The sequence below is a fragment of the Paramormyrops kingsleyae genome, chromosome 17 (assembly GCF_048594095.1).
Source record: "Paramormyrops kingsleyae isolate MSU_618 chromosome 17, PKINGS_0.4, whole genome shotgun sequence".
In the NCBI taxonomy this organism is placed as follows: domain Eukaryota; kingdom Metazoa; phylum Chordata; class Actinopteri; order Osteoglossiformes; family Mormyridae; genus Paramormyrops; species Paramormyrops kingsleyae.
Genome location: NC_132813.1, coordinates 8,313,948 through 8,330,881, shown reverse-complemented (window position 1 = coordinate 8,330,881; position 16,934 = coordinate 8,313,948). Strand labels below are relative to the sequence as shown.

At 48.0% G+C, this 16,934-nt stretch overlaps 1 protein-coding gene across 2 annotated transcripts in view; it reads right to left on the bottom strand.

Annotated features, from left to right (window-relative positions):
• Positions 1–14,267, bottom strand: part of LOC111844844 (uncharacterized) — a 29,372-nt gene extending 15,105 nt beyond the window's left edge. The window contains exons 1-3 of one of the 2 annotated variants that reach the window (XM_023813684.2): positions 14,148–14,267; positions 13,006–13,728; positions 9,576–9,905 (exon numbers count right to left, since the gene is read on the bottom strand). In XM_023813684.2, the coding sequence (XP_023669452.1) occupies positions 9,576–9,905; positions 13,006–13,251 (576 nt within the window). In that variant the 5' untranslated portion in view covers positions 13,252–13,728; positions 14,148–14,267. Of the gene's footprint in view, positions 1–9,575; positions 9,906–13,005 lie in introns of both variants that reach the window. The other variant, XM_072701268.1, reaches the window with a different exon arrangement.
• Between the last annotated feature and the right edge of the window lie 2,667 nt (positions 14,268–16,934).

Here is a 16,934-nt window from a genome sequence, read left to right as displayed (position 1 = left end):
AGTTTTCAGCGGGGGCCAGTGCCCCTGTGGCCCCGCCCCTGTATTCACCCCCGTTTGTGCCCCTTTGTCCCTAATTTGCCAACCTGGTCCTCTCCAGGCACAAAGCAGCGAGATGCCCAGAACAGAGGGGACTCGAGAGACATAGGAAAGGAGGAGAGGGCCGAGGGGGACACACCTATGGGAGCGGGTTGCGTCATGTGTGAGTCAGCGCCCCAGGATGGGTGTAACGCAGACGGGCCACGGGGTTCGGGTAAGGGTCAGGTTCCGGCACGCCCGCGGCTCTCCCTCTGCTGACCCCCGGCCGGCCTTGATGGCCATCCACCTCCCGGAGATGACCACCCCCTTCCTGTCCTTCCCCGCCTTACCCTCTCAGCCTCCCCGGCCCACCCCGTCTTCCTCCTGGCAGCTTGTTGTGACGGATCTCTAACCACTTTTCCACTCCCCAGCAGTCTGACACCCTGGCACATCTGCATCCCCAGATCATGTTGAATCACATTCATGCTTAGTCTCTTCTCACAGTATGTGGAGGCTTTAACTCTGCCTCAGCCGGCCAGCCCACAAACCCTGGACTGCAATCCTCTTCTCACTGTATAGAGTCAGGAATCAATGGCTCATCTACATACTAAATCACTTAGTATTATTAAATACAAAGGGACAGTTGGGAACTCTTATTGTGACACTGTAAGCCCCTCCCACATTTCGCTGTCCACGTTGCCATGCCAACCATCAGCTATCGGAACCACGTTCCTGTTTCAGACACCATCCATCTAATTTCCATTTTCCTGATTCCCCTGTGTGATGTGGGGCCTGTATTCCCATCAGGCATTAAAACAGGTCTGCTATTCATCACCTGGACCTCATGAGAGCGTTCAGGATGCCTCCTAATCCCAAAGCAGCTTCTCAAAGTTCCTGTCCAACACCTTGCTGGGTAGCAGGTTAGGCCTCCCTGCATGTGATCAAAGGGTTGTCTATACAAATCTCGTGCTCGGCAGAATAGTCACATCTCCGTTGGGCCCTTGAGCAAGGTCCTTAACCCCCTGAAAATTACTCCAGGGGTGTCGGATAAATAGCCTGGCCCTGCACTGCGACCCCCCAGGTTCACTGTCACCTGCAAATGTCTTAAAGGAGAGCAAGATGGGATATGTGAAAATTAAAGCAGTCTAATATAAAAGAGTATTGCATTTTTTTCTTTTCATTTCATTTAACCCAAAATTGGAAACATGATGGCAAAAAAACTTCGACCTCTAATAATTTTGCTTAGGTCACACCAACCGTTGCCGGTAGGAAGGACCTGACATTGTCCAGTCACCCCAATCAAGCTGAAGGCTTCATCATGACCTCAATCACTCCTGATTATGTCTGATTCTCTAAAAAGCTTGGGGTTTCTCACAGTCAGTACACCAAATACAGGGCTTGTTTGAAATGTTTAATTCCTTTTGCATTATCTTATTTTGCAAGCTGAAGGAACCCCATGAAAAGAGAATTAGGAGAAATTCTGTTGGATTTACTGCTTTATAGATTATGTTTGAATGAGTAGTGTGAATGAAACAGATTTGCTTTAATGTTTGCTTGCCCATTTTATTCTCACTTCCTTTGGGTGTCCATCCCCTCTTGTGTTCAGTACTATAGCATGAGAAGTTACAGTGTAACTAAACCGATACACATTCCTGTTGGCCAACATTGACAGCCAGACAGGGACTCTCATGCACATACAAACAAACGCAAATGTGGAAACGCACAGGTTCGAACAAACAGACAGAGATCGCATGCATTGCCTTTCGTGTGACAATGACTCTCTCGCTTTCTCTTAAGTTGAGCTAAAAGTATTTTGTAAACACAAGGAACAAGAGAGCCAAGCATTGCACGTAGATATTACACGAGAAAACAAATTTTAAAAATAGAAAACAAAAAAATCCCACGGGTCATAATCAACATTTCCGGCGGCGACGAAAACAGACACAAAAACAGCAGTGCTGATGAGACCAGGAAAGAACAATGCAGATATACACACACACAAACACACCCCTAACTATAATCAGCATGGATGGTGTCTGGGGCCCAGGTAACGGAAAAGCCTGGGGCTGGAGTGCTCACTCTGTCCATGCAGGTGCATCATATTCCTGTTCTCTCTGTGGCGAGCCCTTCCTTTCTTCTCCTCTCACTTACAGTGAGCAGACCACTTATGTTCTACATTACCAAGCACTTTTTTCCACTCTACCCCTTCCCATCACCCTCCAGAACATTTTTTGTACTATATATCCTTCTTTGCAAACAATGGCATTTATGAAATTCAAAAACGGGTCAACGGCACACCTCGCAGAAGACCAGGCAAGGTGTTAGCTTGGACTGTAATCCCTGACGGTCCATCCCCCAAGCTCTGCGTCCTTAATGACGCACTGCATTAATGCTACAACACTCTCGACCTTAGCCATCAAGTATTCAGCAAGTCCCAATTTGTCTTCCCCCAGTGGACGGCTTGTATCCAATTAATCTCTTTTGGGGTGATGACGTTTCGCATATAACATTCCTGATATTATGCGTTACACACACCTGGACTGATCTACCTGGCCCCTAGTTCGGTCTTCGGTGTTTTCAGTTGCTCATCTGCATACAGTAAATGTGTTTTTAGGGGAATTGTGCAGAGTCGCTAAACATCCAAAGTAAAACAACAGTAACACACAAATATGCTGTTTTCCCTCTCGTTCTCTTTCCCTCCAGTTCTGGTCTTTAATTACCAAATGAAGGCCTGTATTTACATCAATTACAAGATCAGTTACATGCCTCACTTAAGTCTGTGAAAGCCTTTCTCCTTTTGCTCTCTCTCTTTATTTTCACGATCGCCTCACATCTCCTCTTCCCTTTATCTGCCCTGCCTTTTATTCTTTCCTGTCCGTCTCTCCCTCCCACTATGTGCCCCTCTCTTCTACCATCACTCTCTCTCTCCCTCCCTCCATCTTTTTTTCTCTCAGACAGAGGCATGGGAGGAAATCCCGGCTGAACAGGGCTGTACAAACACCAAGCTCTTCCACAGGAAGGTCCCCCAGCCCACAGAGTGGAATTTCCCTTTGTACTGTTCTCTCCCCCCTCTAACACACACAAAAAACATACATGCTGTAATGACACAGTCATAGCAAACCATTCCCATACCAGCCATTCTCTCAACATGTGTTTTCGCAGAAACGCTAACAGGCACTAACTTGTAGCTCTATGAATTCTAGGCTGCTACATGCTGACTATTAAAGACCAGCAATCTCAAAAAACGTAATGTAGATATCAAAAGCTGACACAGGATCACAAGAAGACATGCTCACACTTAATGTCTGAGAGACAACCGAGCTCAGATGATATCTAAACACGCTGCCCAGTGAGTGTAAACATGTTTGGCCCGCATTGATTCCAATGTTTTGGTTCCAATTTTTTATCTGCCTAACAGGACCGGCACGAAATAGTTTCTGCCCCTGGGCTCTCTGATGTCCAAACTCCTGTCATGATTGTGCTCCTCTGAGTTTCCCCTATTTGGATCTGACTCGGTTTTCATGGTGGCCCTGTGGATGCTTCCAATCCTATGTCACCCCGTCCCCAGCAGCCTCTCATCTCTCAAGAGTCAGATTCCTACATCCCTAATTGGCCTGCCCACACTATGGAATTCCAAGGCAGTTCAAAGGGGGCCCGCAAAATGCCCCCCCCCCCCACAATCCCCAGGCCATGGATGCCGGCAGGGGCATCCCCGATTCCCTAGGGCATTGCAGCGTATTGCTACATCTTTGTTGCATGAGTTCGGCTGAATCTGGTCCGCATGTGCAGCTATCGGGGGGGGGGGGGGGTGGGGGTCTTCAGCCATGACAGTCCTAGTTCCCTCCCCAGTGAACAGGATCTCAGGCTGTGGAAAGCACCCACCATTGCACTGTCTACCCCCTTTCCCATGTACGGGCACACCAACGTACACCCACACACACCACTGAGACAGAGACCCTCCCTGTCTGCTACCCCCCCCCCCCAACCGCCCGCACTTCCCACAGCCCCATCGAGACAATGTCGCAGTAAACTCTGTCATTTTGTGGGTTTATTATTGCCTGTCTGGTCTGGGCTTGTGCCTTGCCCATTTAAATTCTGGCTACAAACATTGCTGAAGCCACGTCAATGGGACGGGGCCCGCAAAAAGGCATGACTGGGGCCCCTGAAAATTCTACCAAACGCCCCCCTCCACCCCCCAGGACTGGCCCAACACTTTTCAGAGCCTTAAGCAAAATTGAAATTGCTGGATCTTGCCAGAGGCGGATTACATTTGCTGGGGAGAAGATTCCTTTTTCCATTTTCCCTGAGGCAGGCCCCCCCCCTAGTGTTTGGCTCCCTGAAAGTTTTCCCCCTTTTCCCCCCTGTGTGATACACAGCCCCGCGGCGCAGCTGGTCACACAGCTGGGACGTAAAAATGCTGTCGGCTCACCGCTGGGGAGACTCGCGGAAAGCCACCGTGAGCGGGGTACGGGGGGGGGGGTATCTGAGGCCAAAGCTGATGGGGGGAACAAAGAGACGGGAAGAAAGGAAAGAGAACAAGCGTGTCACCCCAGGAAAAGAGCTACGAAGTGCTGCTCTATTATCACACTACTGGATTACATTTCCTGCTGAGCCCCTGACACAGTAAGTAGGAGCGTATTGGCTCGTCGAGGCGGACGTACAGACTTCCTACACGTTTTATCCCTGTACCTTATCCCTTTGATAACCCCCCCCTTCCACCGCCCCACGTGCCGCTCTCAATACAGAATCGTCTGTCTCCATCCAATTTGCACGCAAATGAAATCATTAACCGAACGCCTCCCCTGGGACGCACATCCCAAGGTTATTAACGTACCGGGGACCTGAAAAACAAGGAGCGGGCTTATCTGTGCGGGCCGACGAGCCGGGACACGGCCTAGAGGATGAAAAACAAAAGGAAGTGGAAAGACAAACACAGAAAGACGACTGGACGGCAAATAATGCCCGGCTTGTAGTCCTTGTCCTCCCCCCACTTAGAGACCCCCCCCCCACAAGGGGGAGAGGAGACCCCAATTCCCAGGCTGTTCGGAATGTGCAGGTAACCAGTGTAGGTGGAGGACCAGCCCAGAATAAAGCCTGCTCCCATTTAAGGAAACACACATGCACACGCGTATGCGCATATGCACCTGCATACAACTGCGCATGCAGATATACATGCCGGCAAGAGATGCGCATGCTTATTTTGGCATGCAGCCGCCGATGGTCCTCTGCTTATCATTCCACACCTCGGTGTTAAATCATAAATAAGATTAGACCCCCGTCTCTTCCAGATTTAAAGTGACAGGCACCCAGAAGAACTGGGCCGCCCCCCGACACCGACACACGCTGCTTCCCAGACCTCAGGTCCCCCTCTCGCCTGGAGCCAGACCGAATCAAAACTTTACCTCCCCTTCATATTAATTACGGCACACCCGTACACTCCACAAGGGAGCTGTTTCCATCTGACAAATACACATCTGACTGTGAACTACCCCCCTTTAATAGAGGTTTGCAGTGGGGGGGGGGGGGGGAGCAATAGCTAACTTTCAATTTAAGTCACGTCCCGTATTTTTCTTCCCCTCTCCACTTCATGAGGCCGCCAGGAAGGCTGATCACCTACCAGCAACACGATGCAAGAGCAACCGGGGTAATTATATTCCAGACTGAATCCTTTTCCTTACAAATAGTCTTTCAACAGCTCAGTGCAAAGGTGACTATTGCAGCTGCCAGGATGCATGAGTCTCTCATGGCTGAACGTGATTTTAATGTAATATTCGTTTTTGAATTCCAAATTTATTTTGCATATATTTAACCGTTTGGAAAGGGGATTAGAACCACAGCGGATAATGCTGGATTCCCAGCGGGATTAGAAATCACAAAAACAAGAGTGGATTCGGATTTACTTTTAAACCTTCGTTTGGGAAGGTGACGTGTAGGGGGCGCTCTTTTGTAGAGATGGCCTGGATTCACCTGACCGATACATTCGAGGGATTCCCATAGAAAACCGCTGGAGAAAAGCCAGATGCTGAAAGCCCCAAGCCAAGACCAGTGACCCAGCGCTCTTCCCGTACGGTCACGCCGGGCGGCCCTTGGGACACAGTGCCGCTTCTCTGCCGATTGTTCCTGAAGGGGAGCAGGGGCTGGAGCTGGTGCATTTACCCATTACACCAGTGCTGACAGACTGCCGAGTGTTAACTGGGAGCAGAGCACAAAGAGAATGATCACATGCTTGGGTTTAGACGGCGCTGTTCCTCTGCACTTTTGTGTTGGTATCCAGGAGAATGAAGCCCACTGGAGAGACAGCTTGGAGGCAGTGAGAAGGAAAGTTTGAGTTCAGAAGGTGTACAAGGTGAAAGAAAAAGAAAGAAATAAAGAACGAATGAACGAACGAAAAAAAGCTGTAGCGACCTTTGAATCCATCAGTTGTTCCTTCCTAGCTGTTCACAATGCAGAAAGTTTACAGACACCACTGATCCTGGACCTGTATGTTCATTTAGTGCCAACCTGTAAGATGCCAGGACCAGCTGATTCTGGATCAGGGCCTCGGAGCAGTACCTAGCGGAACCTGCTACAAGCCAAACTTTTATCACCTAATCACAGCTGGATCGAAAAAGCCACACCCACACAAGGGCGGCCTCTGCATATCGCCTCACAATGGAAACATGAAAAGGTACATAACAATACAAGTAATTAAATCAGCCCGCTGTATGTATATTGCGTGTATGCCCACTTTGATCTTCCGGACCTCCGCCCAGAGCTCCTCATTGTTAACAACCCCAGACGCACTCACACCCTGAGCGAGTGATCAAAACTCAGACGGATCAATCAGATCACCGCTAGGCTTCCGCCCACTCCCTTGCTAAACGGCGGAAGTCCACCACACACACACACACACACACACATACACCTATACATACATACATACACACACACACACACACACACATACACCTATACATACATACATATACACACACACACATATACACATGGTCAAACCGATCTCCATCTCCCTCAAGAGATTAGCTCAGAGAAAGAGAGCGCCACTCTCAAAGAGTTGGGGAGAAAAGGATAGCATGCGAGAGCTCAGCTTTCCTTCATAATGACGCTGCTCACCTGCATGTCCCCTTACCTGGGGCTGTGGTATCATGATACCTCCCTGCCCCCCTCCCCTCACCATCCAAACCCCCCCCTTTTGCACCCCGGCCTCACAAAGAGGGCTTCATAATGCCGGTCTCTCCCAGTAGACGTTTATTCATCCCCATTCTCTGACCAACTCCCTTCTCTCATTGCATCCCCCCAACTCCAGTGCCCAGCCCTGAAACTGATCCAGATTACCTTACCAGGGGAGAATTTTCTCACACTCAGAATCGCCGCTCTCGTGCTTTGCTGATGTATGACCGCTGGGGAGTGTGTTCCGAGCACCGCACCGGCGTGTGCGCACATACTCGGCCCCGGCCGCTAAACGGCACGGCCGTCAGGCAAAACACGAGTACACGATTTTTGGTAGGAGGCCCACGCCGGCTCACACACTCCCCTGGGTGTGAGGACACCTTAAATGAGGGGATGACCTCACCTCCGTGCGCACGGAAGCATAGACACCTCGGCGCGTCGTACACTGCACCACCGAGTTGGTCCGAGGATGTGAGCGTGTCCGTGTGTGACGGACACCTATTCACAGTCCTCCGGTGGCGGGAGCAAATGCCTGGACAGGTATTCATGGGCCTATGATGCTATTCTTAGTCCGGAAGCTAATATCTAACAGCCTTTTGAGAGTGTTAAAAATTTTACTACTATTAATAATTACGACATGGCCAAACCTAATTTCTTTTCCTACGGATAATTATGGTCCACTTTAGCGGGAGGTCAAGTGACATTCCTGTCAGTCGAGGAAATAATTTGGGATCACTAATCATGCCAAGAAACTGTAAATTCAGCAGCACATCATTTCATATTGATGGATTTTCTCCACCGTAAAATTGCCGAGCAAATAGCTTCGGAAAAAGGCACTAATTATACTAAAAGCACAGCAACACATCATTAATGGGTGCGCATGAACGTACGAAGGAGGCCATCTTTAGTGGAATCAGCGATTAAGAGCCTTTAATCCCCATATCTTTGTTTCTGTACTTAACGACAGACAATTAAACGGCACTCTCGCGCACTAAGCTACAGCCATCACATCTGGCAAGGACAACACTTTATGATGTAGTAGGGTCACATACATACGGCCTCTTGGAATCCCTTTAGCACTTGTTTGTTTTTCTCCAATTGTGTTTGAATGCTAGCTGGGGCGCAGATCCGATTAACGAAGCGTACATACCGGTCACGAAGAGACACACAGCCGACCCGACGTCAAACGAATTGCCTGGTGCCATAATGAAGTCACAGCTGGATAAAACGCACAAACGGATCGATACAGACAGAGGAGTAAGGAAGAGAGACCTTTTACTGACGTGGCAGATGAAAGTCTGGATAGTGGAGAAAGAGGGGGAGAGGTAGAAGGACAGCGAGAAAGATGGAAGAGAGAATAAGTGCAAGACAGAGGAGATTCATCTTTGCTCACACGTCTCTGCTTGTTAGCAAATAATTCAACCAAACCCACGACACCGTCATTGTACTGTCCTTGTGCTCTACTTAGCTTCAGCGAAGGCTGGTGAATCCTAAAGGTGACATGGGCAGGCGCCTAGAGCGCAATCTTCTGAGGAGGCCAAGCTGAAATTGGCTATAGGGGCCGGTGATGAAGCTGTGCCTTGGGCGCCACATTAGCTTCAAGCAAGCTTCAGCTTTAGCTGTAGGATGTCATTTGTAACTACGCAGCCCTGAAGCTGAACCGTGATGAGCAAACCGTGATGACTGAGTGGCTCCGCTCAGCACTTTCATGGCCATGGGGGTCTTTGAACCATATTCAATTTCACAGGTGATGTGTCATTTGCCAAGACCTGAAAATCTCCTCTGAATCACTCCACTGCCCCAGGGCAAGAAGATTTGGGGCCAGAGCTACACCAAACAGCACTACTGCTCCCCAACCCACCGTTAAGTATTCAGCCATCTCCCCCACGACACGAACAACTGGTGTTTCTCAATGTTGTCAACATACTTTTGTTCTCACGTACCAGTTGTACTTCATCTTCCATTGCCAAATACTAGTTACAATACTAAGAAAAGAAGTACAGAGGACAGTAAAAATCCTCAGATGTCGTTCTTACCCATCTCCAAATATCAAGGATACATCGGTTGCAACCTTGCCAAACGAGACCAATCCCATAATTCATTATGTCACAAGTTCATTAACAAGACCTCACTTGCCAAGACCACAAGTATGATCTTTGCGTTCTGGGTATTGAGAAACATCCAAAGTCTCTCTCGGATCATGGCCTCCTCCAGAACCAATGAGGCTTGATCACTCTTCAAGTACAACTTAAAGATGTTCAAGGTTTATGGCCTGCTTCATCGCACTTGCGCAGCACTTCTGATGTACCTTGAGGTGGTTACCAGATGTTCTTCCCATGTCTCTGAGGAACACCAGCAGAATAAGTGGTCGGTTTTTTTTTTGCACTTACCGGCCAGGCATATTTAAAGGGGATGGCGATGTGCCCTTCGCTGCTGTCCAGCACGCCGCCGGTGCCGTGATGCCCGTGGTGATGCACGGAGAAGGAGTTCCCGCCCAGGACAGAGGTGCTGCCTGACCCGAAAGTGCAAGTGCCGGTGGGTGCCACGCGGGCCTGGTACTCCTTGAGACATGCACGGAAGAACGTGTCACACTGGTCCGTGGGGGAGCAGTGTGGCTTTGAGGGGGAGAACCGGTCGCAGCACTCGCCGTTCTGAAGCAGCCCGTGGGGGTTCTGGACCTGGCGGATCTGCAGCTCGAAGGTGCCCACAGCACACGTCGCCTAGGAGGAAGGAGGGAGACAACAAAGGAGGGAGAATCCTGCTTATAAGCTTGAAAACAGCACAAATGGATCGGAACCTGAGGAGAGGCTTGGAGGTTGGGGGGGGGGGGGAGGTGAGAAAGGAAGTGAAGGTGGCGACGGAGGGGAGATAAAATACAAACAAAAGATACAGAATAAGAAGGGAAAGTGAAGAGGGACAAAAGGGCAGCCACACATTGTAAATCAGGAAATTGCAGAAAGAATGGAGAGAAATCGTCGGGGTGAGATGCGTTCACTTGCATAACCGCTTCAGACTCCTGCGGGAGCAAATAATTTTGCACGGGCAGAGATAGCAAACATGGCGTGCACTTCAACGCCCTCCGCTTCAGATCTGATATTTTGAGAGGGGGCCACGCCTCAGACAATCCCCTGTGCAGATGCTCAGCTCACTTGTTCTTTCCTTCCTTGCATATCCCAGCATGCAACACTCCCCGGACCTTTCTGAACTGCAATTTTTTTAGATGAGCATAGATGAAGAAGGATTGGGGGGGGGGGGGGGAAGGGTCGGCTTGTACTCCCCTTATTGTCAAGAGGGTATTAAATTACATGCATGCACCCTGATTGGGAATAGAAACAGCACCCCCCCCCCTCCCCTAAGTATCTACGTAGAACCTATGACAGAATTAGTCCAGCATCATTACAACATTATTAGGCAGTTCCAGAAGGAAAGAGTATGTGTCCCTGTCCTGGCATGGCCGGGGTTAACAGGATGCAGTCTGCTCTTTAAGGCAACCTCGCCGAAAGAGGAGCCATTGATTAACACCATTCTGTCCCCAATGAAAAGCGGAAAAATCGAATCTCTCCGTGCAGCTGACATGTACACTCACATCTCTCTAATGGTTCGCTCCATCCCCATCTCTCTCTCTTTTTCAGCCTGTATCTCAATCATTCCCTCCCTCCCTGTTTGACCCCCCCCCATTAATTCACTTTTCTCTCATTGCTGTATCTCTCTAGATATCAGGCTGCATCCTACATCTGTCTCCCTCGCTCCCTCTCTTTATCTGCCATTAATGTGGTATCAGAAGCTGTCTCTAGCACCATCTCTCCAGGGATCAGGGACGCTGGGAAACCAGCCACCGAAACATTCGTCCTCCTCCCCTGTCTGTCTCTATCTGGGAACGGGCTGTGACCCTCCTCTCTCCCTATACTGGCTCTTCTTCACTTCATTGTTGCAACTCCTCTTTTTTTTTTCCTTTCTCAATCTCTCCATCTTCCCCCTGGCCTCTTTCGGTGAGTCCGACTCCGCTCCCACGACGCAGGGTGGAGGAGCACACCTGCTGCTTGCGCTAACTGCCCCCCCGGGGAGAAGCAGAGAGGTGGAGACTTTGGGTGGGGGGGGGGGGGAGTGAGGTAACAATGGAGCGGTAATCATTTCTTCCTGCCGTTCAGATAACAATAATTACACGCACACACACACACACTTGCAGAAACTCCTTTGCAGGGGGAAAAAAGCTAGAGAATGTGCACACTATTGGGCTATTGTTTGATCCACTGCGTTTCGTCCCGGTCCAACTGCTACTTTGGGGAGCTGTACGCTCGGACATCAAAAGACCCGCAGAGATAAAGAGACGGGCATCTCTTTCTCCACCTCCCTTTCTTCCTCTCCCTGCGTCTGTCTCACAGCCATTCCGGGCATACCTGTCTTTCAGGGGGGGGGCTCTGGGTGGCACAGTGCAGAGCGAGGATACATTGCCCCTGGCTGTTCGAGCACCCCAGGGATGGGGCTAACCCCGCCTCCTTAGGGGACTGTCACTTCACCCTACTCCCCTCGGCCTTAACACCGAGGAGTTATAGGATCTCCTTGCTGTAAGCTCTCTGCAACACCTGTATATGTGTGCCGGCTTGGGGCTGCGGCGCACTGCGATGCTGTAAAGGGAAACAGCGCAGCACTGCACCAAATCCTGCGATACAGATCACTGCGCGCATTAGTGTGTGTGTGTGTGTTATGCTGCAGTGCCCCTGTGTCCTGGTCACACAGTAACATTAATCTGGGGTCCTTCCAGGCTGTGACGAGTGTGTCACTGCTGTCCTCAGTGTTTTACCTGTTTTACCTCTCGATTTGACCACATACCCCCACCCTCACTTACCATTGAAGGTTGTCCTTGTGGGGACTGAAAAAATGTCCCCACAAGATGAAAGGCTACAGGTTTTTTTTTTTTTCACATTGTGGAAAAATCTGGTCCCCACAGTGTAACAATTACGAAAGCACACACCGGCACCAGCACATATATATTACAGGGTGACTTTAACTTTAACAGGTAACACCAATAAGTCAATTTTATACACGGAACCTGTCTTTATAGAGGTTGGGATTTGAGTAAGAGGCAGTGGTTTGATGCACAGTGTGTTTTTAATTATCTAGCTTCAACTGGTGTGTGAGCACTGGGGTAACGAATGTCAGCTATCAGATTATACAACAGTTAGACACTGGCTGTGTCTCAGGAGCGTAATGGAGTATAAAAAGCCAAACTGACAAGAAAAGGCTATCAGAAAGACACATCTATTTTCTCTTCAGCTGAAGGATTAACAATCATCTGTGACACAATCGATAGATGTCCGCAGACAGTACCGTCTCCATTGCAAGGGTCTCTCACCTGTGACATCTTTCTTCTTTGTGCTCCTGCAATCGGATTATTATTTCTGCTAATAAACAGAAATTCCATTTTCTTCATTTTCAATTCCCAGATTATAATTCAAATAATTCCTTTTGCACGCGTACGTTAAAGCGCAACTACACTAACTGTCCAAAGGGTTTATAGCCAAAGAGATGCGTTTTGTAGTTTTTATGAAACTTGTAATATTTACGTTAATACACACACACACACACACACACACACACACACACACACACAATAAATGCCTTGGAACAAAGAAGTTTCAAAATGAGCAAAACACTGGAAATGAGACAACAGGTGGTATGACTATGGTGAAGAGGAAAGGATTCGATTTTGTCAGTGAGGGTTTTTAGATGCGCCTTTCCATTTCCATACAATGGTCTCCGCAAGTAGGAACGCAGTAGCACAAATGATGGATGTGAATAAAGCTTAATTCAGCGGTTTACCTGCAATCGCAGGGCCAGAGCGACTAGGAAAATCACGGGCTTTTTTCGGTCCCTCATCACTGTCTTCGCATAGCCTCCGGTGTCGCTTCCCCGACGATCCTCCCAGGTCTGCTCCTCCTCTTCTCGATCCCTTCTTTTCCACTCTCCGAGTCTAGCTGCGTCGGAGTTCGATAACGCGTGGGGGTACGGCGATCCTTCTCGCACCCCTATTTCCCGGACCCTTCCCCGGGCTCCCTTACTTCTCATAAGGCTTCCCCATGACACCACAAGCTGAGCTCGCCAGAAGTGGGTTTATATGTCCCGCAAGGACCCCCCCACCCAGCGCTCTCCCTATTCCCCCGTTTCCCTAACACTTTTGTGGATGTCCGTAAGGGGTGAATCACTACCTTTTCCGCTATATCCGTCAACGGACAGTTAAGAAGCTCTGATTTTCTGACTCCCTGACTTCGCCTCGCATCCCAGCTGCCGTCCCTGTCCGCATCAGACTTTCCCCTCCGCCGTATAAGCTTCCTAAAGCTGCTTCTCGCCGGCTTTTCTCGCTGTGCGTCAGCCTGACGACTGATTGTCGACTTCCTCGGCAGCCGTTAGTCTTTGAAAGCTGACTCTGTGGGAAAACTGGAGGATGAGTGTATGAATGTATAAGTGGAGGGTGTGTCCTCGACCCAGGGATATCCGACGGTCCATTTCATGCTCACGGACGATCGCCATCCGGCGCATGCATCTCTGTGGATGGAGGAACGACTGTTTTAACTGTGGCAGCAAATCACCGACTTTCTGCACAAAGTATCTGATAAATTAATTCGGTCAATTATCCAGAACACATATGACTTTGACTTAATTGCAAATTTATGCAGTTTCAGTAAGTAGCAGCAAATTGAAAATCGAAATTCTAACGATTTACCAATCTAGCCTTCTTATAGAAATCTTAACATTTTACCTATATCTAAAGTCAGAAAAGGTATATTATTATTATTATTACTATTATTATTATTATTATTATTATTATTATTGCTGTTGTTCTTTAAAAGTTATTTCAATTGTCTGTTAGAATCGTGCAAAATAAAATTGTTTAAAATTAGTTAAGACGTTACAAAAAGGACATGTAGCACAGGTTGAATATGTAAGAGAAAATATATATTCACGGGTCCTCGGTGCTCTCCCTGTTAGCGAAAATAATAGGCCCATTTTTGTTTTGAACTCCAGTAAATTGCTGGCCGACATCAAAGCGCAGCCGTGCCAATTAAGTCTGTCGAAAGCCGGACAATGACACGGGAAGCGGTTCGTTATTGCACGCATTAAATGGGGGTGGGGGGAGAGATCTCTGATGAAACTAAGGAAACGCATTCACGATTAGTAATATTCAGGTCGATGAGGGACAACAAAGACGGAAACCAATGTCGACATTTCAGCGCAGCCAGGATGCAGACTTTTCAATGCCGAGTTCAACTTGCCTGGGTTCCCTGGCCTCTAGAACCGACGTTTTTTGGCAAAGCTCACGTTAGTACTCATGAATTTTAAGTTGGTCCTGGGCTATTTTTATAGCGAGGGAGAAATAACAGCTAATTAGATTTTTCAATATCTTTGATTATGCATGCACGGGCTGGGAGGTGCCGCATTGTCACGTAGTTATCTTCATTTTCCTGCGCTATTGCACGGTTTGTGTCTCAGTATACTGATGTGCAATTAAACCTGTGAGGCAACTTAGCATTCTTCTGCTGCGGTGACTGGAATAAATAAAAAAAGAAAGTGCTTCATGAACACCCCCAAATAAGATAAATCCGCATGCCATTTCAGGGATGCATTTTAATGAATATTTTCCACAGGCAAGATAGTTCCTGCCTGTTCCCATATGACTGAAGCTGAGATACGCACAATGAATACGCTTTATGCATGGAGCATAATGACCCAATTTTATGAGAACCCCTCTCACTCTCTCACAGTCCTGGGATAGACTTGTTGCTGACGCTTACATCCCTGGCAACCGCTCTTTCCTAGCGATCTCTGCGGCGCAGTGACCCTGGGGCAGAACAGTGAGCTCTTCAACTGCACGCCGTTGATTAGCATATAGCGGCACTGGCAAGGCAACATGCGCTGAATTTCAATCCACCCCGGCGTTAAACAAAAGCTTAGAGAGCCGGACTGTAAATATTGCACGGTTGCTTACCGGAGATAGATCTAATACCCTACAGGGTACCGCTGAGATTTAATGTCTGATGAGGTTCAATAGATTCCTAAATCGAATCAACAACGGGCGTTTGTAAAAGATGACGCCACCTTATGGTGATTTTAAATGCTACTAGGCACGTTAGTGAAGCAAACTCAATTAAGGAGATTAATAATGGGATTACTGGAGTATTTAATAAAAATGGGGAACACATTTTGCTTATCATATTTACGCTTGCGTGTTGACTTGAATGATAAATAAATACTGGGCCTAAACCTAGTTCAGAGCAGTTAACGGTGGTATGTCATTTTAGTTGGAGTTGCAGTTAGAGTAGTTAACTCAGTAGTCGTTTATTAAGAATGTTAATGTACATAACAGTTACTTAAGTGGTGCGCTCGAAAACGGTCAAACGGAACAATGACACTCTTAGGAAGATCATCTAAATCTGAATGAAACGACCACTGGTTTTACTGTTATTGTTGTTAGCCTTAAGTACACAGTGTAATTTATAAAGGATGTTAAATTAAAATAACGGGCAATATAATAATGAATCATGTTGTGATGTTGTAGATACGTTTGATGCACAGGATCTGTATTGACATATTCCTATATTTGGACACGGACTGAATGGCAAAGACCACATTATGGACGCAGTATTCCAACACGAAGGCTGCTTCTCCCCTGCCGACGACGGGCTCGGCTTTTTTTTATAACTTGTGCTGTGTTAGACTTAATTAAATACAATGGGAATTTAGTTATATAAATTGGCTGAATGATTTCGATTGTATTTCACAAAAAAAGAATGTCAGAACAGGAACAAGATTCTCGGTTTATCACGTAATTGTGGCGTGGCATCTGTTTGCGCTGTTTGGGCGGATGGCTGATAGATAGACTGCGTTGGTTGTAGCTGCGGCGAAACGTGCGGTCGCTGAGAGACGGGAACGGCCGCGATCGGACATTCCCACTGGAATCCGGTGGATGTTCCCGTCCCCCGTATACGGGCCGCCGCGGAGGTGTCCCACGCACAGTCGGCTGATAAGTTTCCTTTATTCCTTCGCTGAAAGGCCGCAGTGTTGGTGGAAGGGGAGTCGGCAGGCGTGTCGCCAAGAACTCGGGACACTGATACACACAGTAGCGTCGCGCGCACACACACACTTTTCAGGCGCCCCGGTGACTAAGGTCAGTGTTTTCTCAAGGCAAAGTAAGAGTGCGGAAAGGCTTGGGAAAATGGGAAAAGGAATGCACATTTACAGGAACAGTTTCCTTTTTTAACTAGAGAACCAGAGAAAATTATTCAAGACACACTTTTGTTGCATTCATGGGGGCGCTTTCTTCTCGGGAATAAATGCACTTAACGCTGTAATGGCGTGTTTTTATATAGGAAGGCTTTATAAAGAGTTCATCTGTTTTTGTGTTGTTGTGGAATGGGTGTCCGTGTGGTTTTGATGGTCGGGTTTCCAGTCCAGCGTGTACACTGCCTATGATTCCAGACTGGCACCGAGATAAATGAGATTGCTTGAATATAGTTACTGAACTGAACGTGGGGCTTGTATTTGTAAAAAATGAAAAAATCCGGATGCGTATAAATAGGTTACAAAGTCAGGCTGTATAATATCAAGAAGGACAATCCCATCCATTCAGAATTGTGAATTTGTGAGGCATTTAGTGGGCTCAAGAATGGTTAAGGAAAACAGCTCCTCGCTGCTTTGCCAAGGCCCTGGAGGGGTTATACTGTAGTACTGAACCTTCATTTTTGTAGTAAAAT